We start from the raw sequence: 27,217 nt of genomic DNA, 5'->3' as shown, positions 1-27,217 counted from the left end.
GAAGGGAGATAAGAGGAAAGCAATAAAACTTAAAAAAAAAAAAAAAAAGAAAAGAAACCACCAGACTTCCAGGGAAATTTTTGATCAAGTTAGCTTCAGTCCTATTACTAACCATAATTTTGCCTGTCATTAAAATTCATGGAATGATAGAATTTTAGCACTGGAAAGAACCTTGTACATAACTGGGTTGAATTCCCTTTCTGAGGAGATCCTTCTGCTTTTCTGACTACATTCTCATTCTCCAAATGAAAAAGGACAAAACAGATCCTAGCCAAAGGACCTCCCTCCAAGTCTTCCTGTTCAGACTCCGTGACACCAAACTTAACATCCTCCTCTCCCCTCTCCCTCTGTCCAAAGTAGAGGAATCTGGGTTTGGGAACTGGCTGTAACAGAAATACCTTCTCCAACCTGAAGTGCCCACCTCCCAGCCCTACCTGGTGTGCTCAAAGAGAGAAGGTCTAAAGCACCCTGGGGGGCATCTCCATCTGGGGGGCTGCTCCTCCAGTTTCTCAACAGGGTAGGTGCTCAGCAAAGCCTGGGCCCTCTCATGCGGAGGTTTCAGTTCACAATGCAGCCACCTGATGGCGCCCCGAAGTGCAAAATGAACAATCTACAGGTAAGGCTTTGCACAATGTTTCTGTTTATGGCCAACCCAGGGGAGTGCTTTCTCTCAAGGTCCTGGCAGCTCCACACTGCAGAGGTCATTCCAAACGTGTGAATAAACAAAGTAAAGAGATCAAGGCTAAAGCACCTGTTCTGCAAACAAAACAAATGGCCTGGCTAAATAAATTGGGGTGCCAGAAGGAAGGTGGTCCTTTCTGAACCACCCAGTAGGATGGGATAATTACTATTGCTAGACCCTCCCAAGCCCTTTTGAGGGAGAGAGAAAAGATTGCTGATAGCTCCCAAACGATCCCTTCAGATGGGTGTTCACTGGCAGAATATAATCTATTCACTCAATAAATACATTGTTTTAATAAGTTTGATGGGAGAGTGTATTCAAACCCCATTCATTCAACACATATTTAAGGAGCCCTAATGTATTAATGGGAAGGGCACTTTCAGGTGACGTCTTTGCTGTGGTACACATACTGGATGTGATGGGCACCATGCAACATCACTGGAAATGAAATTAACTATTCAGTGCATAAAGAAGCAGGAAATGACTGGTTGATGACATTGCTGTATTTCAGAATCAGCTTCCTGCACAGTCAGAGCTCTCTGAAAAGTTACGTCAGTCATCACAAGGAATACCAAACTGCAAAGATAAATAGATGAGAGGGCAGTGATATAATGGCAGCTCCAATTCAGCTAACTAGAGACTAGAGATGAATTATTACAGAGATGGGGATTAAACCTTTGTAGGACTATGATGTCAAAGCCAAAGGAGGAGAGACTAGCATAGAGAATGGGGTAGTCAGCTTTCAACTAATGAAAGTTCAGAAGGATGAGGAATGAGATAAAACCGTCAAATTTAGCAATTAAGTTGGCAAGCTAGTTGGTAACCTCTGAGAAAACAGTTTCAATAGTGATGGAGTTGGGAAGCTATATTATAGGCAGTAGAGGTGGCAAGTTAATTTTTCCTAGGGGTTTATCAATACAGGGAACTGAGTGATAGAATCATAGCTTGGGGGGAATAGCAACGTCAAGTGAAGGTTTTCTCCTTCCGTTTCCAATGAAAATAAATGAGATAATTTGAAGTCCCATATGGATCAGTCTATCTACTGCCAAGAATTGACATGGAGGAAAGGGAGTAAGAACTATTATGATTTATACAGGAATAGCAACAGTGTTGAGAAAAGCATTTTGAAAGACTTAACTCTAATCAATACAGTAACCAACCATGTTTCCAGAGGTCCTACAATGAACCACAATCCCTACCTCTTCACAGAAAGGTGAGAGACACCAGGTGTGCAAAGAGAGATATTCTGGGATGTGGCCACTGTGTACATTTATTGTGCTTGGCTATGCTTATTTGTTACAAGTCCCCTACCCTTTTTTTTTGTATTATTTTCTCTAGGGTTTTTAACTTGGGGTGGGTTTGGGGGGGGAGAGGAGGGAACAAGTGGTTGGCAATAGTGATGCCAAAAAAAAAAAAAGGCTACTGAAACATTTTTTAAAGAGCTGAGATGAGAACAAAAACGTTCGGAAGGAAGCATAACTGGTTTTGAAAGTAATGTGTAGAATTTATTACATATTTTAAAAAATCAAGCTGTATAAAATGAGGACTTATGGTTTCGTAGAAATCTAAATTTTTATGTTCTGTGTAGATGGAAATGCTTTTTTTTGGTGCTCATATTTTAAAAATATTTTAAATAATTTTAAGACCACCACACCATCATGCCCACCATCATAACAGTACCCTGATAGGGTACCAACTAGTGTTAATTTCTAGCATACTTTCCCTTCCTATGACCCTAATTCTAGTGATGCAGAACAATTATTTCCTGAGACAAAAGCCCTCTCTCTATGCTACCTCTCCCTGTATCCTCAAGCACAATGTTTGGCACATAAGTAAGCATTTAAATGTTTTGGGTTTTTTTTCCATTCATTCATTCCCACCTAAGTTCTATTGAGGGCCACCTCCAGTCATCGTGATCTATATCTCACTAATACACCCAGGCTCTGGAGGAGAGTGAGGCTGGTGACCTTCCACAGCCCTCCCTCATTTAAATCCAATTCATTTGTCTGTCATGTCATCACCTTCCTGAATCATGATCCTCTTCAAGAATGAAGGACAAAAAACCTGAGAGTAGCTTGAGCTTCCCCCCAGGGACCCAACTGGCCAGTTCCAGTTGGGTAATCCAGCTCCTTCCCTCCTAACTTTCTTCCTTTCATCTCTTTTGTTTCCTTTCCTTTCCTCTCCCTCTGTCCACAATGGGCATCATACCTTTATCTTTTGGTGCCTGGACCCAAGGAATGTAAATTTTGATCACTGAAACTTCAAATATATCTTGGGGTTTACTGGCTAGATTTCTTTCTTAAGGACCATACCTTAAACCCAAATCACTGGCTTTCATTGACTGACCAGCAATAGTCCCAGCCCAAGTCCAAGAGGGTCAATAGTTTGCACCCAGATTGCTCAGAATGAATGTAAATAGAAATTGTTTCTGTTTTGGCCAGAAACCCTGAGGTTCATTCCCCCCCCCCCCAACTGTTTTTTTTTTTTTTTACTAGGTAAAAGAGGCCATTCTTTGCCTCATCTCTCACCTAGCCTTAGTCACTGAATGGAGGTTGTCTCAGTCAAACGGAAACTTGTTAAAGACCTTAGCTTAAAAAGGCCATGGTCTCCCAATTGCATTGGGGGCCATCTCCAGTTATCTTGATCTGTATCTTGCCACTGGACCCAGATGGCTCTGGAGGAGAAAGGGAGACTGGTGACTTTGCATAGCAACCCCCCCCCTCCCCAAATCCAATTCAATTACAAGTTATGGCATCACCTTCCTGATGTCATGGTCCTCTTTGAGAATGGAGAACAAACAAGTTCTTTTCCTCCACAGTCCATATATCCTCTTCTGCCCTCCTTTTGTGTCTTATGCCTTCTGGAATCTTCACTAAATCAGCAACAAGGCTCCCTTTATCCTCAGTCTCTTCTTGGGCTCATGGAAACTCACCACATCAGTGCTATTAGCCTCTCCATTGTTCTTGGAGCCTTCTCCTCTGATCCCCTTAACTGGTCCATCTTTGCTCCCCACTGTCACCTTCAAACCCTCCTGCCACTGTTACCTATCAACCCCTCTTTTCGTGAGGTTCACACAGGACTGAGGACCTGAGAGGTCATCTAGTCCGACCCCTTCATTTTATAGATGAGGAAACTGAGACTCACAGAGATTAAGTAGCCTACCCAAGCTCACATAGGTGACAGAGGCAGGATTTAAACTTGGGTCTTCTATTCCACATCTACCATTCTTTCCACTGTACCACTGCCTACATCTCCTGCCTGGTCTAGATCCTTGTTGCTCTGATGCGCCAGCGTCCAGGTCACTCTCCCTGCTTGTGCAGAGAGTTCAGAACCTAGTTCACCACCCTGTTCTCTACCACAATCCCTGACTTGAACTTTGGGACTTCAATAAATAGAGAGAGAAAGAGAACGAGAGAGGGAAAGAGAAATGTATGTGTATGTGTGTGTGTGTACACACACACATTTTATAGATAGACATATATGCATATATAATGTTATGTATATGTAAAAAGATAGATGGCTACAGATGCAGATATAAAGATAAGGAGATACATATAGTCACACAGAGATAAATATAAAGACATAGTTATAAAGATACAGACATATAGACACAAAAATATATACAGACATACAGATATAAATGTAGACACAGACATAGATATAAAGCTATAGAACTATATACAGACATAGATAGATAAGACATGCCTCACATCCCATTTCAACAACCTTTTCAACTTGAAAAACATTAAGTAAAATCTTTAAGATTTGCAAAGAGTGTCACGTGTATTTATTCATTTGCTCCTCATGACAACTCTATGAAGCAGATGCTCTTATTTCCATTTGGTAGATGAGGAAACTGAGCCTGCGGGTAATTAAGTGACTTTCCCAGGTCCAACAGCTAGGAAGTGACTGTAACAGGATCTGAACGCCCGTCTGATGCCAAGACCAGTACTCTCCACTCCACCGCCTAGCTAGGATGGTGATTCCTCAGAATTCGCCAGAATTTACCCTAACTATGGCACCTCCATGATTCTGTGCTCAGATGATTCCTGTCAGGTCACAGTTGCCTTTGCTTCCATCTTCCCTTTTGTCTTATTGCTCCTGAATCCACCTAGTCTTCGTGCTTACCACAGCCTCTAGTCCCTCTGTATGTCCCTATACTTGTGTCCATTATCCCTGCTCGGGTCTTGGTCTCCTCTTTACACAGACCTGACACCACAGGGTCCCTTGGGGCCCCCGGGTCCCCCGCCCTGCTGTCACATGTACTCAACCATAGACTACCAGTTGGGCCCCGAAACAGAAAAACAAGATGTGCTCACCTAAAGTCTCCTAGAACAGTAGTGTCAAACTCAACTAGAAATGGGAGCCATAAACCAGCATGTTGACTTAGAAAACTACATATTAACATTATCTATATTTTATTATATTTTAATTTATTTTGTTGAGTATTTCTCAATTACATTTTAATATGATTCAGGCTGCACTCAAGAATGTCCTTTGATATTTCTGTTCTAGAAGATGTCTTACACAGAGACCACACAAAGAATTTTCTATTCAATCGATCAACCAACAGGCCATTTATTCTGCACTTACTATTTTAAGTGCACTTAATCACTGAATGGAGGTTCATATTAGGAGCTCTGATTCCCTTAACTGACCCATCTCTGCTCCCCATTGTTAACTTATGTTACTATGTGCCGGGCCCTGTGCTAAGTGCTACTGATGCCAAGGTTTTCAGACGCTCAGAGCTGGAAGGGACCTCTGAGGCCATTCAGCACACCCTGTACCTGAGCAGGCATTCTCTCTATAACCTACTTCAGTGGTTGTGTGGTCTCTGCATGAAGACCTCTGATGAAGAACTCACTAGAACTGTATTAGTTTCTGCTTCACATCATTCCATCTTTTCCACAAGAGCAGAATGAGATTTGGTCTAACACTTCGGACCAAATGAAGAAAACCGTGTCTAAAGCATTCCCTTAATCTATTTGTCTCACAATCCTGACAAAAAGGAAATTAGATTAGCCTGGCAGGACCTGTTCTTGATAAGGCCATACTGGTCCTTTGTGATCACAGATTCTTTTTTTACGGGTTCACCAGCCATGCCTTTAATAACACATTATAAGAATTTGCCAGGAATTGAGGTAAAATGTCACTGGCTTATGGCTTACAGGTTCCACCCTCTTCTCTGTTTTGAAAATCAGGAATTCTAGCTCTGTTGTACCCCTCCCAATGCTCTCCAACATCAGTGCCTTAGCTCTATCTCCAAATGATGCCACTTACAGATTATACTGCACTGATTGTATTGAGCTCCAAAACACAAAGCCTCTTTGGCAAAATCATAAGCAGCAAAGAGACTGGTCATACTCTCTTCACTAGAAAAAGAAAATAAATTAAAAAACATATTGCCCAGACTATGACAAATCTGTCATATAAGACATTCTACTTTGTAAAAAAAAAAAATATATATATATATATATCTATTGCACATGTATAAATATATTTTAAATCAATTTTGTATAGCATAGACAGTTTATATATACATATATATTTAGTATGTGTGCATAGCTCTAAGTTATCAAGAAGTTTCAATCTATGTGAATGGAGCTAGTTCCCACACCAGGAAATTCCCACACTGACAAAACTGGAGATTTTTTGCATATTCATCCAGTCATACACATCCATCTACCAATTTCCTGATATAGTCAGATTGTGAACTGGCAATGAGTGTAGACAGAGTTGAATAGGAAGTCACTGGACTGTGACATTTGGCAGATTATACAGTACTTTACAATGATCCCAAGATGTTTATTAATGTAAAAGCCATCTCTTTAATGTCAACATTATCCCAGTGATGCTATATGGTTGAACTCATTGGAACACCATGACCTTGTGAGATCATTGCCAAAGATTTCATTGCCAAAAGCAATGAAAAGGTGCATGGGTAGGCCGCAGGATATTACTGATGACTTATATGCCTTAGAAGGAGGGTAAAAGACATTATGGATGACATGGATGGATGGAGAAAGAAGGTCACTGACACTAGTGAAAGCTCAGAGATCAATAGTTCAGGTACTAGTTTGGTACTCCTGAGTCATTAAAAGATGTAGAAGAAGGCCCACTATTGACATTCTGTGAATCCTCCATGGAGAATTTATAGAAAGACAGAAACATGGATGGATTGTGATCTGCATCAGGGACAGGATTAACTGCATCAGCAAAATTAGGAAATACATCCATCAACATAGCTGTGAAAAGGGGGAGGATTTAACCCTGCATCTGCTACCTACTCCCTGTGTGAAGCTAAGCAAGTCCCTTGACCTTTCTGGGCCTGAACTTCCTTATCTATAAAACAGGATGGCTAGATGAGGTGATTTAACATTCAATGATTTAATAAACTAGTGAAAGATCCATGTGAAATGAAAAAAGGAGAGAGACCAAAGCCTGAATTTATCTCTGGATGCTCTTTCATTTCTCCCTAATTTTTTTTTGCCATCTCTCTAGCTATACTTTAGATACTAAATCAATTTTGACTTCTTTCCCATTCAGATTTCACCTATTATTTAGCCCTTATGTGCCACTTATTCCCTAAGCTCTTTGTGATTATTTATTCATTCTTACTTGCAACTCTAAGAGGCAGATTAGCCATTTTGCTGAGAGAGAAACATGTGCATACAGGAGTCAGCAGGAGATTAGGAATTCGATTTCTGAAGCCTCAAGCCTTTGCACAGCACTGGAACATTATACCAAATGTGATGAGTGGGAGTCTACAGGGCATAACAGAAAGAACACTGGAGTCAGGAGACCTCCCTTCTCTCTTAGCACCAACACTTACTTGCTCTGTGCTACCCTTGGTAGTCATTTCATTGCTCTGAGGAAAGTTTTCACATGTATAAACTGAGGAGTTTGTATGAGGCGGTATACAATAAAGTAAGCAGATCCCAGAGAATGCTGTAAACACAAAAACAATGTAATGTAAATGAAAGTCACACTACGATGAAGCCCAGCACTGAGCAAAGATACTGACCAATCTTAGCCTAGAGAGGAGATAAGGAAGCACTCTGACTAGACGTTGGAACTCGGGGGACAAAACGTTTAGTCACAGAAACTCAGTAATGGTTAGTTTTGGGTTTTTTTTTTGGCGGGGGGAGGGAGAATAGGTGATAGCCAGTAGACTATAATTTGCTTAAAGGCAATGATCACCTCATTTTTGCAGTAGTATCCTCAGAAGAAGCAGAGCACAATGGTCAGAGAGCCAGCTTCAAAGCCAGAAGACTTCCGTTCAAGTCCCACCTTTGACTGGCACTGGCTGCTGAGACCCCAGGCAAATCATTTAACTTCTCAGTGTTCTGGGCAGTGCTTTAGGACTCAGTTTCTGGAGAAGGCACCTACCTGTACTGGTAGTAATAGCTAAAAATAACAGCTGACATTTCTATAGCACTTACTATGCGCCAGGCTCAGTGTTCACAACACTTTACACCTATTATCTCATTTGATTCTCAAAACCACCCTGAGATGTAGACATTATTATTATCATCCCCACTTTACAGAGGAAGAAACTGAGGTAAGCAGAGGTTAAGTGACTTACCCAGGGTCACACAGCTAGTAAGTCTCTGAGGCTGGATTTAAGCTCTAGTCTTCCTCGACTCCAGGTCTAACACTCTATCCACTGCACCATCCAGCTGAGCTTCCTCACGTGAGAGTTGCCTAGTTACCTCCCCTATCCTCAATGTCTGACCCATAGTAGTCATTTAATAAATGCTTACTGACTGATATCTGGAAATGACCGGTATGTAAAAGCAGAGAGCATCAATAAATCATTTTCAAATAAAAGAAAATGACAAAAAGACCCCCCCCCCCCCAACCCTTCATTCCAAAAGGGAAAGTTGCATTGGAGAATTTCTGAGGTCCCTTTCAACTCTGAGTCTCTGGAAAGAAGATGGCATTCTTTGATACAGCTGAGCCTACGCGTGTGTTCTCAAGTCTTTTTAAGGGAGACACGTTTCACCTTCATGATTTTCCCCAGCCACCCCACTTGTACATGAAAGCCACAAAGTAATTTTATATTCTGTCATGAATACATTTTTTGGCACGAATGCCAATCTACTAAATCCTAAAGGCTTTTGTAGAGCTCGGTAACAAAAGAGGCCCCAAGACTTCAAGCTAAACCCACCATAGAAACAAAGAAACTCTAAGAAACAGGGAGAAAGCTGGAGAAGTCTACTCCTGTGTTTCTAGTCCATCTCTCAGCATGAAAACAGATGAAAGGAAACAAACTGCAGGGAAGTCATAAATGATTTATAAATGGGCTAACTTAATCCTATAATCAAATGAGATGAATCTTTTTTTTTTTTTAAATGCCTGATAAGGCATGTTGTATTGGGGCAAAAAAACTAAAAAGACTGAACACACTCTGGCCAGTAGAACATCCCTGAACATCAATAATAAAAGTGCTGCTTTTTAGCCAGTGTGCCCTGAGCAAAAAAACAGAATCATCCACGATTCTTACTTGGACCTAGCTCCTCAGATTTTTATGGCATCATATGGACTATTCCTAGGAATGGCAACATGAAAATTCTCTAAATTTACTATATTTATTTTCAAGGGTTTAAAGTAAAAAAGTTAAATTTCCCTCTTGGAATATGAAGGGACTGAATTCTACTGCTTCTAGTCAGCAAAGATAAAGTATAGCTTTCCTATCAGGAGAAAAATTTTAGGCAGGACAAGAAAAACCCAAGTGCTTTAAGATAAAACCAATGCATAAACAAATTGCTATCAGATTTTTCCCATATCCAAGAAGAAAATTTAGGTGTGGAAACTTATTAAAAAATGTTATTAATACTGAAAGCCACATGTTATCTATGTATTCCTACTGAATAAATCATGAAGAATAATGGCTGGGCTGCTGTTTGATATAAAAAAATAATTTCACTTGAGGGTTTCTGGGGATATCAGAATGTGAGGACCAAAATGACATATTTTACGATATCATCAGAACCCAAAGATTAAATTTTTCCTCCAATTCACTGAAGCTCAGTTTTTACATATATATATATATATATATATATATATATATATATATATATATATAAAACCATTTTAATAAAGGCAAAGAACTAGGGGGAAGAGAAAAATAAACTCCACTGTTAATCTGGAAAGCTTTGTTTTAATAAAAATGCACTGTTTGTTTTCACAATGCCTCTCACCTCCCTTAAAAGAGACCTTAAGTATAGGATAAGTAACTTTCCTAAAGTCATGAAGCTAGTTAGGGAGTATGGTATGAGGCAAAGAGCTCTAGACTTGGGAGTCAGAGGAGAGCTAGGTTCAAATCCCAGTTCTGACATTTAATAGTTATGTGACCCTGGGAAAATTCACTTAACCACTCTAAGCCTGTTTCTGGGGTTAACAATACTTGCGTTGCCTCACAGGATTGTTGTACTTTCCACAGAAAGTACTTGGTAAGTGCTGGTGACATGTAAGCTATTACCATTAACAGAGTTTACACTGGAAACAGGTGAAGAGTCTCCTAGTCCCATATGTGTTGTGTCTAAAACACCATGTACAGCACAGTTGTGTCTAAAACATTCTAAAATTCCACATGAACACACACGGGAATGGAAGAAAAGGACAAGGTCTTCTTCCTTAGGTATCTTTGTCTAATCCAACTCCAAAGTGTGCCTGGGTAGATTAAAAAAAAACCCACCCATCTATCATGGTGAACTCAATCGGTGCTCCTCACTAATCTCAGTGCTGATGTCTGGCTTTGTTTGCTGTTTTGTTCATCTGTTTGTTTGGGGGAGACAGGATGGAGGGGAGAACACAGCAAATAGGTTTAATATCTTCCAGACTAAGTAAATCACAATAAAAGATTTACAGATTTCACTAGATGCTTGTATGATGTCATTTAATGGTATCTGAGGTAGAAGGGACCTCAGAGACCATTTAGTTCAAGGCCTGAAAAACAGTGTTAGATGGGTCTAATGAAAATTAGGCACTGCATCTTTTTTCTAAGTCAAAAAATAAAAAAAATAAAATAAAATAAATTTGAATAAATTATAAATAAAATACATTTTTAAAAAGTCACTCTGTTAGCACTTTTTGCTGTGGTTTTCATGAGAGAGAACTCCTAGCTAATCTGATGCAGGCAGATAGTTGAATAGTGAATAAGACTGGGATGGCAGAAGAACTTTCTCTAGAGAAAGTCCCTCCCCACCTCCCCAAACACGCAAAAAATCAAGCCTTTGGGAAATCACATGCATTCGATGTTGTCCATGTATGATCCCTTGTATGTAAAAATGGTCCCAAATGCCACCCTAGTGAGGCAGCTGCTGCAATTCCTCTTCCTTTGTGGAATTTCAGTGTCATGGATTTAGAGCCAGAGGAGCTCTTGGAGGCCATCCAATCCAATACCAGAGACTGACATTTGGAGAGGTAAAGTCACACAGCTATTAGTGGTCTGAAGCAGGATTTGAACCCATGCCTGTCTTCTACCCCACGCTATCTTTCATTTTCCTTCCCTCTTTCCCAAGCAGGGAGCACTATGGAGAAAGGCTGATAACTTCCCAAAGCTCCTGCTGTCTTTCTTCACAACCTCTGCAGTTCTCTGTGCCTCAGGCCTAGTTTAGCAGCTGCAGCCTCAGCATGGCCCAGCTTCTCTCACCTCACAGAGGTGCTAATCCTGATACTTGAAGAAATTAAAAAGCAGGTGCTTCTCTGAAATATCAAGCAATCTTTCTCCAGTCCTTTGAGTATCCAAAGACCTAATATTATCACCTATGTGAGTTCTTGTCTTTCCCAAGGGTATCTAAGAGGAAAAAAATGAAGAACGTATTGTAGGGATATCTTATCCAGCATCTAATTTTTACCACTAAAAATAAAAACACTGAGAAAACATCCAAAGGCTGTATGCCTGCTTGGAGACAGGAAGAAAGGAGAGAAGTTTGAGAATGTGTTGTGAGTCCACGGTGAGTCATAAGGAAAGAAACTGGTCATGCTGTTTTGGATGCTGCTTTTGTGCACCTGAGTTTCCTCCACCTATCACCCAGGGTTGTAAGGCTATCTTTGTAAATCTCAGTGTCATATAAAAATGATCTATTACCACTATTACAGAGGCAATGATGTGTAATGAATACAGAGAAGGTCTGAAAGTCATGGAGATCTGGCTTCAAATCCAGCTTTGAATCTCTAAATGGTTCAGGCACAAATCCCTCGGACTTACTTATTAAGATAGAGATGGGTTTTGCTTTGCATTAATGGAGGGAGTTTCCACTTCAGGAATTCTTTAGGCGGTAAAATCACAGATTATAATTCTTGTCAACAAACTGTAAGCTTAAGTTTTCCTCATCTACAGAATGAAGGCATTAGACAACCGGTCTAATGCTGGGCTCCCCCCCTGCTCTCAAATCCTGATTGCTATGAACACTGTTGGAAACAATAGGTGGTAGAAGAAGAAAGAGAAATTGGCAAACCAATCTCTGGGACCCTTGGCAAAAAAATAAATGGTGTGGAAAAATGTCTCCAAGGTTTACAGTGGCAGGAGTCCCAGCCCCTTGTAATTTCTCACTCTTCACTTTTAAAAATTTTTCACTCCCCTTATTACCTCTATCCTGCTAGCCCTGGTTTCCCAACCTGCTGAAGCCCCTGCCCCAAGCTATGCCTAGCTCTGGGTCAGAGGAAGGAGGTCAGCGCTATAGAAAAAGGGGAGTAGTATGTACAGAGAATGTATTCTTGGTATATCCAAAGTATATCTCTAAACATATTTTGTCACAGAAACACTGGACACAATGGTTAGTTCCCACAGTAATACTACACATGATACTGTACTTCAAAAAACCTGTGATTTCTCTTAAACTTCACTGAATGGCAAAATTAGCCAAAAAACTTATGCTTAAATTAAAGAAAAAAAAAAACCAACTCTGGTAGGGCTGTGAGGAAACTGTGCACTCTAATCCCTCTGACTCATCATTCGTGATAGTTACATGATAGAAAGTCACCACAAATACTGAATTAGCAAATATTGAAGCACTGCTCCTGGGAGGAAATACCAGGTTAGTTCTCTATGAGCCTCGGGTCATAGCATTCATTCACTTTGCAGAGAGGCCTCTGTATGGAGTGAAGGATTTGCTCTTCCTTTTTCTGGATGCACCGTATCATTGATTCATTAACACTGAACTCATGGTCAACAGTATTATAACTCACACCCGAATGAAGCTTATCTTAACACATGTATTCTCTCCAGTACATCACAACCTTCTTGTGCTTAGAACACTAGACAGCACTTCAGCACTACACTTGGGGGTCATTTTAAAAAGCAAAATCAGCAACAAAAAGCACAAAAATGTGAAAAACATGGCAGTAAAAGAACTGCAAAAACTGCCCTCGTACTGATGAAATACATCTTCATATTGTTTACAGTAGGACAGCAGAAAAAAGAAGGCAGAGAGTCGCCTTGTTCAGCCTCAGATGGGAATGTGGGCACTGGACTTTTTTCTGCTCCTCTGCACCAGGCCACAAATGATTACAAAAGCAAGAGCATTGATTTGGGGGGGTCACAAAACTTTTTTTAGCAAGTAGACAAACTCAAAAATACCGAATTCACTAATAATAAGTAAGGATCAACTGTATGCTACTGGCAGAATTTTACAGTGGTGTAAATATTCTGGAAGGCAATATGGCGAGATATAACACCACAGAACTGACTGCACCTTTTTAATTACCAAATGGCTTAAAAAGGACCTATCTGTACTCAAATACTAATAGCTGTTCTAATTGTAATGGCAAAATATATTAGAAACAACCTATGTGTCTACTGGTAGAATAAATTTTTATTATGGTCTGTTAATGTAATGCGATATTATGGTACCATATTTGAGCCAGAAAATATGAAACATCCCCCCCCCAAAATGGAAAGGCTAATATTAGGTGATGAGATCAACAGAACCAAAACCACACAAGACCTGACTACAACTGTTTAAAAATGTTTTTTAAACAGAAGAAAACAAAGTCAAAGGTAGAAGAGCTTCGTACAGAACCTAGTATGGGGCTGCCAAGTATGGGCCAGGAACAGAGCTAAGTGCCAGAGCAAAATGCATTTGTTTCTACTTAGTTATAAAGCAACAACTTTTAATTAGCAGGTCTATAAGATTTATTGTCATTCTGTACATTCCTTGTTTTTGTTACTGTCTCGGTTAATTAAAATAAAATGAAAAGATCTGTGACTTGGGGGAGGGGGAGGCACTCCCTCAATGGTATGGCTCACCACCTCATTATGCTGCACTAGACTGCTTCCAAGAGCTGCTGGGGTCAAAAACATTTCCAACTGATAGACAAGCCTCTGATGAGGAGCCTTCTCAGTCTCAGTCATCAGACAACAAATATCCAGGTCAAAGCCAGGCTTAGAACTGAAACCTTTTTGTCTCAGTAGAACCTGCCGGGGTTTCATCTGCACAGTAGAGAAAGAGAAAATACTTGACTTAAAGTCCAAAGACCTGGCTCCCAAACCCAGCTCTACTACTTAGAAGTTATAAACCAGAGACAAGTCACTTAGCCTCAGTCCTCCCAGTGGCAAAATAGTGATAATAATACACAACTGATTTTACAGAGTTTTTGCTAGGAAAGTCTTTTGAAAACCCTCACTGAATCAATAAGCATTTATTAAGTGCCTAGTATGGGATACACGCACTAGGGATACAAAGACAAGATGAGGGTAATAAATATGAATAGCAAAAAGTAAACAGATTTGAGAGATGTTATAGAGGTAGAAAGGCCAAGATCTGGCAACTGACTGGTCATGTGTGATGAGGAAAACCTAGATGATTAGAAGGATGGTGTTGACCTTAATAGAAATCAAGCCTATATTGGCCCAATGTTTGCAGAATCCAGATCCACACCACAAAGAGGATAATGATAAGGGCAGGACTTTTGTACAAAACAAACATCTATGGGAAAATGCCTTTTATTTCCAAAGAGCCAACTCAGAAATATATATTTTTGGAACATGGTACATTTATAAGTTGGAGCCTGCCTGCAAATGTTCTAGATGTCAATGGACCCACTCTGCCTAAGTCAATAGCTGATCTCTAAAGTGAATGATGCTTCTGAAACACTTGCTAGGGGAAGGGAGTGGGGGTGGGATGTGTGGAATCCCCAAACCAAGAATATGTCTGAGTTCCTACCGTTTTCCACTACAGTTCTTGTCATTCAGCCCACCAACCTTGTTGAGAGCAGACCAGGCTGTGAGAGCAACATAAGGCAAGGAAGCAGCTTCAGTGTGATTGAGACACTTGGGCTTATGAGACACCTATATTTAAAGATAAAAATGTCAGGGACAAGCAATTACTTACATGTTCATGCCAAAATAAATTAAATAAGCTTGCTTTTAAGTAGGGATAGGAACCAGACCTGTAATTTCATTGATAGAGGGAAGTCCTATGAGTTGACTGATGAGGGAACTTCCTCTATTAATTAATGCAGGGCAGCACTTTCTCTACAAATTATAGTCTCAGAGAGGCGCCTAGAGCTCTGAGAAGTCACTGACATGGCCAAGATGTGTTGGGACAGGACTTAAGGCCTCCCAGCTCCAAAAGCAAAGCTCTTTCTTCTATTCTACATTACATTGGTCTTTATATAAGCTGCTCAAAGTGCCATGTATGATTCTAAAGTCTTTGTCATTCAAGGTGGCCTAAAGCCTCCAAAATTATGCCTAAATCTTATAATCAAATGAGTGGATCTGCTTCATAGATAGGTTCAATGGAGTTTAGGCCGACTACCTAAGATTACTTTATTCCTTATCAAACCACCATTCATTTAGATGAGATCCAAAAAATTCCCTTTCCCTTCCTCTACCTGATAACCTGCCCTCCCTTCCCTCTTCCCTCTTCTCAGATATTTAGCCTCTTGGTTTCCAAGAATGAGACAACAAGAATATGGGTCCTGTTTCTCATGTAAACATCTTCAGCTCTATTCCAAATCCCCATCTGATGAAGCCAGGAGAGTCTACAGACACAAAATTTTGCTTTTGTCTTACAAAAGTTCCTTTTCCTCCTCCTTCCTGATGACTGCCCCCAAAGTATGTACCAGGCTCTGAAACCAGCCAACGCTCTCCAACAAGCATCTCTAATTTCACAAAATAATTCTTCACATAGTTACCTCATTTGCACTGGCTACGACAAACTCTGATAGAGTGCCCTGTTTCCATGGAGGAACTGCTGCCCACACCTAAAAAAAAACAACCCATATATAAACATAAATATTTTAAATGAATTTCTATTCTGATCTAGTGAAGCTAAGAGAGCTTTTCTTTCTCAAAACATACCCTCCCCTCCCCAAAAGTACCCATCAACAGTACACTGATGTATACTATAATCAAAATTATTTTCAAGTGGGAGTCAATCTACAGCTTAGTATGCTTCAGTGGGCATAGCCTCACCACATTGGAGCCTGGTGCCAGAACATCCCACTGTATTTGTTTTCTCACAAAAGAACAAACTTAAAAAAAAATTAAGTAAGCAGGCTCAATGGTGTTAAAGTAGTTGAGAAAAGCTGAAACCAAATAAAACCCAGCTGGACTAAAATGTTCATTAGCAAAAGAAAACTCCTAATGAAACTGTAGTGCTAAAAATATGAGGTAATTAATCTGAAGATTTACATCCATAAATAAACTATGCCAGACTTATAGCAATTTTAAAAGTGAAAACCTATTGGATAAGAACTATCATTTAAGAGCTTCTGCAAGAGATTTAACAGCCCCAAATGTTAATTCTTATATATAAACACATCTCCCAGACATTCTCTCCTCCCCCCAAAAAGGTATGGATTTAAGAAAATCCAGTAGTCAAACTTTTGCCCCAGAAGGCAAGAACCCTATCTTGGAATTACAGCTAACATTATGCTCAAAGGAACTTAAGAGCTCTTCTAATCTGACCCTTTCATTTTATTGATGAGGAAATAAGTGTAAAGAAGTTACATGACTTATCAAAGGTCTCACGGTCAGTCTGTGGCAAAGGCAGAAAGAGAACCCAGCTCTCCTAATTTCTAAATTAGATGGATACTCTCTATACTAGTCCAAGAGAGCTTAGTACAACAGACTGGCCACAGCAGGCTTTCCAAGGAATGAATGCTGCTGAATGAAATTATTTTAGAATTTTAAAACTCTCCCATGAAAAGGCCAGGAGAAATAGTAGACAAAGAGGTCAGGAAGTAATGTGAACAAAATAAGCCATCAACAGGCAGTCCCACTGATGATTATGTTCTAGAATGAAGTCACCCAAAAAACATTTCAAGCCATAAAAACAAAGGTAAAGCAGGTAACAGGCAGGAGTGGTATTGAGTTACATCACCTGATCTCCAGGTTTGAAATAGGTGACAGAAAGGCCACATTCCATCACTACTCCAGAGACATCCCGGCCCAGAGTCAAAGGAAATTCTTGCCCAAGGTCTTTCATAATCAGTGGATCACGCCTCATATTTAAAGCTCTTGCTCCATACCCACCTATAAAACATGATTTATCAGTTTTCCCCATTTCACGAAAAGGGCTAGACAAGTTTAAATACAACCTCAGAAGCATAAAACAAAAACAAATGAACTTTAGCTTCCTTTGCTACATGAGGTATGATGAAGTAAAATGGAGTCAAAACTTTAAAGCAAAAAAAATAACTTTCCAGTTCCTTGATCCTTAATATATGGAAAAGGGTAGGCTGAGACTCATAGGGGTGAAAGAGCTTGTTCAAGGTAAACCAGCTAACTTGTGTCAGGGCTAGAATCAGAATCCAAGTCTCCTGACTCAGGAATGATTCCAGAAGACAAAACAAAGACAACACTAGGTTCAGCATTAATATAGAGGACTTCTGGGAAGGGTGAAAAGAGGGAGACACTTCGGCCCTTGTCTAAAGAGTAGTAAAGTGACCCCAGTTGGAAATGGAACATACAAAAGCTCACGCTGATCAGAGTGGACCCAGGTCATGAGAAGCCATTGCAATTCTAACCTGGGACAGATCAGGAGTCAGTTTTAAGATGGAGGGAGAAAGGAAAGAACGGGGAAGAAGGGAGGGAGGGAGGAAGGACACTAAATATAGAATATATAGTATTGTTGCATTCAAAGTAGTCACCTTAAGGAAGCAACATTTTTTGGTTCTTCCCTTTTGAAAATGGCTTTAGTGTCTAAGGCACATTCTTTTGATTATTCTCAATGGTGACAAATCTGCCTTTGAAAAAAGAATTGGACATGGGGTCAAGGAAAGCCTTGGATTTGAATTCTCTCTGACATATATATTAGCCATGTCACCATAAGCAAGTCACCTCACATCTCAATGCTTGTTAGTTATTGTGGGAATCAAATGACGGAATTTAAAGCACTTTGCAAACCTTAAAAGTGCCACATAAATGCCAATTACTGCTATCAGGGGATGGAGTACATTTTTAGAAATGTTTTGGATATATTTAGGGCCAAATCTGGTATATAATGTAGATGGTCAAGCTGGATAACATCATTTTTAAACAAACCAAAAACGTTAATAGTCACAAATACAACTGATTTTTTTTTTTGGGGGGGTGGATATAGATGGGGATATTAACTGGTTCTAAGGGTCAATTCCAGAAAAGGAACTTCTAAAACATCATGAGCAAAAGCATTGGTAGAACAAGTGCATAACCTCCCAAGGTGACGACTTCAGAAGGGACCTTTTGGATGTATAAATATTAAGTGTGCTTGTTCATTAAAATCCTATTTTAGTTTTGTGCCATCTTGATAGCAAAGCAACAATTTCCATTCACCTCGGCTAAAGCCCAAGGGAAGAAAGCGGAGGCAAAAGTTCAAGCAGCCTGGGGGCGGCCAGGTAGCACAGCGAGTAAGAGCACCGGCTCCAGTGTCGGGATGACCTGGATCAAATCCGGGCTCAGATACTCAGCACCACACCCAGAAATAATAACTGGCCGTGTAACCTTGAGCAAGTTACTTAACCCCAATTGCTTTAAAAAAAAAAAAAAAGTTCAAGCAGCCTGACTGGGAAGACTAGAGGCCAAGATGGTCCCATCTGGCTGAAGCCTTCAGTGATAAACACTCTCAGGAGGGATATACCAGCTCTCTTACATGATTCAAATCTCTTATCCCTATGATTTAAGACTCTTAACCACTATTTGAATCCTTCCTGACCCAGGTCATTCCCTAAAATCTATGCAAAGAGTTATGCCTCATGGATCCTCCTTGACATTCTACACTGACTGCCTTCTGTGTGGTCAAGTGTAGTACTTATAAAATAAATTATTTCTCTTTTTTTGGTTGGAAAAAAAATCATACTACTTTAGAATCACATTTTTCATTTCTTTTAAAGAGTCAAAATAGAAAGCAAACAGGGCTCTCTCCTACTTTCAACATGTCAACCACTCAGCTTAGAGTAACTCAAATCAACAAACAAGGTAAAATTGTGCTATCTTGTCTAAACCCAATATGCTATCTTACAGGTCAGTTACATGGCACAGTGGATAGAGTACTGGGCCTGAAGGCAGGAAGATGCTTCTTCCTGAGTTCAAATCTGGTCTCAACACTTACTGTCTGTGTGACACTGGGCAAGTCACTTAACCTGTCTGCCTCAGTTCCTCTTCTGTAAAATGGGGATAGTACCTGACCTCCAAGGGTGTAGTGAGGATCAAATAAGAAACTATATGTAAATCACTTAGTACATTACCTAGCACATAGTAGGTGTTATATGAATGTTAGCTATTTTTGTTAATTATTTTTAGATATCATCTAGTCCAACTACCTCATTTTACACATAAAGAAACTGAGACCCACAGAGGTAAATCGACTTCCCCAAGGTCATACAAGTAATAAGGGGATTTAAACCTAGGTTTTCTGATTCCAAATCCATTTCCATTGCGCCGCCCTGATTCAGAGGCCACTTCTTAAAGACTCCAGGCAAATGACCACCTGAAGAGAGTCTCTCTCCCAACAAACAGATGTCTCTCAGTGAATCTCTGAATGTTAGTACATCTTCTACCTTCTTTCTTCATGTATCACCCCAACCAACCATATAGCCAATCTTTTGGCAAGTCCTAACCTTTATATCTTTACAACACTGCTTACAAAAGATCCCTTCTCTTCTCTGACACAGCTACCACTCATCACCTCACACCGAGACTACTGTAAAAGACTTCTGGTTGGTCTCCTTGCCTCAATTTTCTTTCCACTCCAGCCGACAGTTTTCTTCCTAATGCTCAGACCTAACCATGTTACTCCACTACTCATTAAACTCCATGGTTTCCTATTATTTCCAGGATAAAATATAAAATCCTCTGCTTGGCTTTTACAATCCAACAACACCAGTCCTCTTGCTGCTCCTTGCGTGCCACACTCCATCTTCCACCTCGGTGCCTTGTTAGGAGTTGACTCTCCCTCTTCACCTGTCTCCTGGCCTGTCTTCTTTCCTCAAGTCTTACTCAAATCCTACCTGCTGCAAGAGGCCTTTCCCCGCAGCCCTTCAGTGCTATGACCTTCCTTGAAATTGCTTCCAATTTCTTCTGTATGTATCTTGTCTATACATAGCTGTTGGCTTGTCCTCCCCTCCCCATAGAATGTAAGCTCTTTGAGAGCAGGGCTGTTTTTGCCTTTCCTTTTATTCCCAGTGCTTAGCACATGAGTGCTCAATAAATATCTGGTGAATGACTAGAAGTCAATCCTCACTTATAAACACCTGTCTTATACATTCTCCTCCCCCGTGAAAAGGCTGCCTCCCACTCACTGCTATTCTCTGAGGGGTCACAAGTGGAGAACTGAAAAAAATTGTGAAAAGCAAGAACAGGTTGAGGGAGAAAGAAAAAGGGAGAACGGTTGCTCTGCCCCTAGATCAATGACCAGAGGAAGACGACTATTTAAGGGTGCTGCTCCTGCCCCAAAATCTCTCTTCTCTATTGCCTTTCTCTATATTCCTTGAGCTTAGCACTGGGCCTAGCACGTGATAAATGTTTATCATCTGAAAGACTTCTATAAATTGCCTGAAATGCAACCAGTTAGAGATTCTTCTTCATTAATAAGAATCTTCTTTTTAAAAACACCAATTATTCTGGGAAGGTTGTGGGGTTTGAGGTCAGTCACACGTTATTTTGAATTTATTCAATGAGACTGATTTCTCACCGGTGTCTAGGTGAGATAAGCCCCACTGACCAGAAGGGAGTTTTTGACTAGGAGGTAGCTGAGCAATTCTGAGGTCTAAGTAGGCTTGGGTGAGATGCCACAGTGAGACTTCAGGTAATGTGAATTCCTTATGCACCCCAGAATGGCAAAGACAAATTTCACTTATTTTCACATTTTTTCGCCCAGGGTAGTGCTTTAGAAGGGGTCTATCATGGTGGAGGAAAGGGGAAAAAGGAGGATGAAATTTTCTATTTCTTCTTCTCTGTTGTACCCCATGGCCCTCACTTCCCCCAGGATCATGCCATTAAGATTATAATACATCCTTACTAAGGATTTAATTTAAAGGCTCATGTGGGAATCTAATTCTCACTTATGCCACTATTTCTATGGGAAAATGTTCCAAATCACTTTAATTTTTGAAACACAAGCTATATATCATTTGGAGTATGTCTGATTTTATGATCTAGTCATCCTCTTCCCTCACATCCCATCCCCCTTTCTCTCTCATGACAAAAAAACATATTCACAGGCCATTTCATTAGTGTTCATGTGTATTCCGTGGTCAGTGAACAAAATAAAATCACCACCACCACCACCACCTTGGCATTCAAAATGAGACAGCATGGAGTACTAGGGAGAGCCCCAGACTTTGAGTCAGAAGATCTGGGTTTGAATCCTACTTTCTGTAACATACTTGCATTATCTAATTTAACTTAACAGTATTTAATTCTACAAGTATTCAGCGCCCTCCTTAATATGGCGGGTTATCATGGCAGCCTCCAAGACAAACAGACAAAAATCTAACAGTCTCTACTCTTCAGGAGTTTACACCTGGAGAGGAAGAGGTTGGAGATATGTGGGGAGTGATAACAAGTAAGTACCACTTATTCAGTGAAATAGCTATGAGATATAGGCAGCAGCATACGCGCTGCCTAGAGAAGAATTTCAGTTGATATGAAACTATAAGCTTTTCTACTTCTCCCATTAGCAGAGATACACTCACTATATGCTATGGTGAGAAAGGTCCAAATGAACTGCCAACCATTCAAACTAGTTAACTAGGTTCACAATATGGGTCAAATGAGTATCTCTGATATACTGATATATCTGCAGTTTAAAAAAAAATCTCAAATGAGCAAAGTAGTTGATACCTGAAAATGACAAACTTGTTTTGTGGCACAAAGTACTGTGGAATAAAGGGGATATTTATCTGGCTGATTTAAGTTGCCATCTAAACCTATTCATAGAAAAGTCCTAAAGTTTACAAAGTTTCTGTGGTCATGATGTTTGCATGACCCTTATGGCAACTGGACTCTCATATCTTGGTTAATACAAAACAAATGCTGGTTTGATACTAACTGCTTTGATTCAGTTTAGATTTTAAGGTTGTCGATCTTCTTAGTATTTTCCATGATTATCATTTTATGCCCATCAGTTGCTGTCTTCCTTTCAAAAAAGATTAGACAACTTTCTTGCTTTTTTTTTAAGTCCGAGGAAATTACTGACTACTGCAGTTGACAATTAAACATAGTTTAATCCCTCCCATTATCCACAGTTATAGTTTCCTTTCTGAAAAATAAAAATACAATCCCTGCAAGAATCTATGGATTGGTAATGAAAGTGAGGCAGGGAGTACCTTGGCAACAAGAAAGACGGGCCTGGAAATAGCAATCCCTAAAACCACTAGCTCAAAAAAAGTCATTTGGTCTCATGGATATCACTATAAAAGCACAATCTGCTTCTATATTAGATTGTTAAATAGCAGCCAAGGGACCACTGATTTGGTTTTGTAGATTTCACTGGGGAGAAAACAGAAGTATACAAGTTTTAAATATAAAGCTTTAAAAGATAAAGTATAAATCCCAGAAGGGGGTAAAAATGCTGGCCACTTGAGCTTGAAGTCAGAGGACATAAAGTAGATATCTCATATAAAGTCCAAGCCCCTAATTTTACAGATAAAGAAACTGAGATGAAACTAACTAAGCTATCTAAGGACACACAAGTTAAAAAAGCAGGCAGAACTGGGATCTATCTATACACTGAAAAAGAACTGGCTCTTGGATTAAGAGGACCAAGGTAAAAATCCTACCTCTGATATTCCCTTAGGATGGCTAGGTGGCACCATCGTGCACAGGGCACTGAACCTGGAGGCAAGAAGATTCCTCTTCCCTAGTTTAAAATCTGGCCCCAGACACTTGGACAAGTGACTTAGCCCCGTTTGCCTCAGTTTCCTCAGCTGTAAAATGAGCTGGAGAAGGAAATTAGCAAGCCACTCCAGTATCTTTGCCAAGAAAACACCAATTGCAGTCACAGAGTCAGACAGGACTTAAATGACTAAACAATAACAAAAAACAAGGGGTTTGGACTAGGTGGTTTCTGGGGTCCCTTCTAGCTCTAGAGTTAAGGTTTTCTGACTAAATTCTTGCATTTCACCATGAGGATGTTGGATCAAAATTAAAGTAACTGTTTTAAAACAAACTATTAAAGTATTAAATGTTTTTTTAAAAATTAATTATTTCAAAATAATTCCTCATTTCTCATGTGGTTGCACTAAATCTGGGACTTCTCAGACTTTTCCACTCTACCCCAGGATGTTCATTGTTGGGAAAACCACATCAACCTGCAAGGTCCCTTCAGTCCTGCCTCTTCAGCTCATCACCTCTCTCTGACCTTCCACAGGAGAGAGCTCAACTCAGAAAATCCCAGGGCTCACCTACTCTGGGACTTCCCTTACTTCTTCACCATGCCCCCCTTCTTGTAAGCTGCCTTTTCCCACACCCTGATGAGCTCTTTCCAGTTGTGTGTTATCTTCCCCCCATTAGACTGGAAACTCTGCAAGGGCAGAAGCTTTCTCTTTTATTTCCTTTCTGTGTCCCCAGCACTAACCATAGCGCTTGGCCCAGGGCAGACACTCAGTATATATTTATTAACTATTAGAATCACAAATTCTCAAGTCATTATGAGATCTTAGAGATCATTCTGAGAGAAAAACTATGGTCCAAAGAAATACAATGACTTATCCAAGGTCAGGCAAGCAAATGATTGAAATAGAATGCAGATCTCCTGCCTCCCAGACCAGTACTCTTTTCAACTATGCTGTTTTCTTATTGGGCTAAAAAATTACTCTAAGAGAACTAAGAGCATTACAGTCAATTTGCAGAAAAGAAGAAAGACATGATCCCTACCTCTCAAGGAGCTTACTATTAGAGGTGAAGAAACAAAACAACGATAAATATGTATCAATCTATCACTTACTTGCAGATAAATTTACATCTTTAATCACGAAAATACCTCATACAGTCATTTAGTTCATTTTAAAAGGGATTCCTGAATTCCCCAAAGCCCACCTATACATGCTCCCCCAAAGTCTAGAACTACTATTTCACTCTTTAAAAAAAAGCTTCAAAGTCTATGTAGCCAAATTGAACAATAAATGACAAAGCAAACAATAGCAGCATTGAAAGCCAGTAGTCAAAGGAAGGAGGAACAGGTAGAGAATGTTCTATTTGTTTCTCTAATCAAATGTCAAACCATTCCAGGAAAAAAAGGAGAATAGGGCTCATTGTGAAAAGAAGGTAAAAAAAAGCTGCAGAAACACATTCCCATTTCGGTTGGTGCAGGAATAAAACAAAGTAATATGGTTTCAATTTATGTATATATAAATCCCCCATTGTAGCATAGTTTGTTATTAATCTTAATTTGGTAACTGATAGGTAAATACAGAAAGGTTACTGCCTCAAACACAGCTTAAAAAATCTAAATAGATCATTAAGGATATATTGTGGAGAATTTATAATGGCTGCCTATGAGACTAGAAACAGTAGCAACAAAGAATCTAGAGTCAAAGTCAACATCCTTCAATAGCTTATTTTAAAAAATATGGAGGCTAAATGGCCCAGCAGTTTATATGGCTATATTTATATTTTTTAGGTGAAAATAGATGACATTTATATAGCACTTTAAAGTTCACAAAGCTCATTACATACATCTAATTTAATCCTCACAGTTCTGATGTAGGTATCAAGTTTTATTTTCCCCATTTTATGGGTAACAATTAACAGAACAGGGATTCAAACCTAGGTCCTCTGATTCCAAACCAAGGCCCTTAATATACTAGAGCATTTTAAGTCACTAGTCCTCTGACATAATATCCAGATATGACTAAGTTCTCCACAAATTTGAAGATGCAAACTTCCTTAGCAATTTTTCCAATGTGAAATTAACTTTGTACTTTAATTTGTGATGTAACAGAGTACTTAACCAGTTCAACATTCCAATAAACTTTAGTGAACCATATTTCTTGTAAACTTTCACCTAATGCTAAGCTTTGCAAACGTAGCTCACTGGTATTATTATTAAGGCATTATTTCCCACTCAAAGAAAGAGTGGTGTGGTGGATACAGTTGGCCTTGGAGTCAGAAAGATGTGGGTTTAAGTCACTTGCTTGGTCATACCACTTAATCTTTCAATGCCCAAGATTCCTGATGACGAGTTAAGGCATTAATCTGCATGGTTGGAAGTTTTCTCACAAAGACATCACTGTACTGATGAAATCACAAATCTGGACCCAAACCAGAGATGTACCACTTACAATGGGAAATTAACAGAGTAAATGAGTTGAAATTGGGCAAAGTGCCACTAAGTTATAGAGACAATAATAATCCTAGCCTCTCTCCTTTCTCTTAGTTTGTTGCTTTCTCCAGTAAACTAATAAAATGTTATGAACAATGACTGGCAAATAACAATAAAAATTCAAATATTGAACTGATGTAATTACAGCATGAAAATTCTATGACCTAGCAGAGATCTTGGTAAATCTCCATGGTCACCACAGCTGGTCATAAAAAAAGGACCTCTGTGACCCAGTATTCTAGTCCAACCTCCTCATTTTGCAAATGAGGAAACTAAGGCCCAGCAGATGTAATTATAGTATGGAAACTCTAGGACCTGAAGCTGGCCTCATTAAATCTTCATGGTCACAACAGATGATCACAGAAAGAGACCGATGTGGTCATCTAATCCAACCCCTTAATTTCACAAATGAGGAAACTGAGGCCCAGAAAAAGCACATAAGTAAATGACAGAACTCCCACTCAAAATCCAGTATTCTTTTCACTACAAAATGTGAGAACATTTGGTTACAAGTACAACCTGCCTCCAACTGATAATTTATGAAGAAACAGAACCTTCAAATCAGTTCATCAAACATAAAAACTGATCAAATTTAGGTCAAAGGAGAACACAATCGTTAGTGTATTTTATACAAGTTCCAATTTCAACAAGGTTGTAAAAAGGCAAATTTAAGGGCCTCTGAAAAATCAACTGAGTTTCATTTTGGTTTTGTTTACATTTGACCTGCTCTCAATCTGTTTCTCTGCTCAAGTTTTCTATAACAGGGCACACCAAAAAACCCTTTAATACAATAATAAAAGTTTTAGGAAAAAAAACTTACTTCTCATGTTAACATCTATAGGGTTTATACTGGCAGCATGGACTTTAATAATGACTTCATTTGGATAGTATATGACAGGAAACATCATGTTCGTTGTGAATCGGAGCACTTCATTCGCCCCGTATTTATCGATCACCCAAGCTGGCATAACAGTGCTCCTGGCAGCCGTGGTGCTGATGTCTCGGACCCGCGAAGGTCTCCCCAAAGCCCTGCATCTCCCCGGGCACAGACCGCGCGCCCTCCTCAGCACCAGCGACTTCAGAACCTCCATCCCCAGGCACTGACCGCCCCCGTGGTTCCAGCACCAGACTCACCTGAGCCTAGGAGACTAAGAGCCCCGAGCCCCAGCCCACCCCCGTCTTAATTCTGCCCTGTTCAGCTAAAAAAAAAAGTGCGTTTTAATTTAGAATTAGAAAGGGGAGGGGGGGGGGCACAGAAAGGAATCTGCAAACACTCTAGAGTAGGAAATGGCCAAAAAAAGTTTTGAAAAATAATTAATGCCAGTAATCAATTGTTTTCACTCTTGCTCGTGTCAAGGGTCAAAATTCAACTTTAGTTTATAATGAATGAGCTCTGCCCATTCTTCTAATTTATCTCTCCCTCCAAAAGAAATCCAATAATAATAATATAGCACAACTCTCCCTGCTGCCCCCCACCGCCGCCCCCTCCAAGCAATATCTCCGCTCCCCCTACCCGCTAAAGCTCTCCTGCAGACCCAGCTCGCTATAAACCTAGCAATCTAAAGTCCCTGCCCAGTCCTGTTGCTTCCCGAGGCCCCAGCAGGCTGCCCACGAGGCGCACCCACCCGTCCCTAGCCCAGGCCGGGGTCTGAGCTAGAGGTCGTGGAGGGCCGGGAGGATTTGAAGCTTCCTAGTCTCCACTGAGAGACCCCTCACTCCCCGGCATGACCCAGGTAGCGGCTAGTGCGACGGCAGCCAATAGTGTGCGAGGATCATTGCC

General features: G+C 40.1%; 1 protein-coding gene across 3 annotated transcripts in view; it reads right to left on the bottom strand.

Moving 5' to 3' along the window:
• Positions 1–27,217, bottom strand: part of RTN4IP1 (reticulon 4 interacting protein 1) — a 66,921-nt gene that overhangs the window by 39,521 nt on the left and 183 nt on the right. The window contains exons 1-4 of one of the 3 annotated variants that reach the window (XM_069077119.1): positions 26,258–27,213; positions 17,017–17,168; positions 15,827–15,895; positions 14,854–14,978 (exon numbers count right to left, since the gene is read on the bottom strand). In XM_069077119.1, the coding sequence (XP_068933220.1) occupies positions 14,854–14,978; positions 15,827–15,895; positions 17,017–17,168; positions 26,258–26,528 (617 nt within the window). In that variant the 5' untranslated portion in view covers positions 26,529–27,213. Of the gene's footprint in view, positions 1–14,853; positions 14,979–15,826; positions 15,896–17,016; positions 17,169–26,257; positions 27,214–27,217 lie in introns of those variants that run through there. The other 2 variants (XM_069077121.1, XM_069077120.1) reach the window with 2 other exon arrangements.

This window comes from Petaurus breviceps, unplaced genomic scaffold (genome assembly GCF_028583685.1).
Source record: "Petaurus breviceps papuanus isolate PSGF00001 unplaced genomic scaffold, PetGlider_PUasm1.0 90977, whole genome shotgun sequence".
Classification (NCBI taxonomy): Eukaryota; Metazoa; Chordata; class Mammalia; order Diprotodontia; family Petauridae; genus Petaurus; species Petaurus breviceps.
The sequence above is the reverse complement of the archived record's forward strand: the minus strand, read 5'-3'. Positions and strand labels throughout refer to the sequence as shown.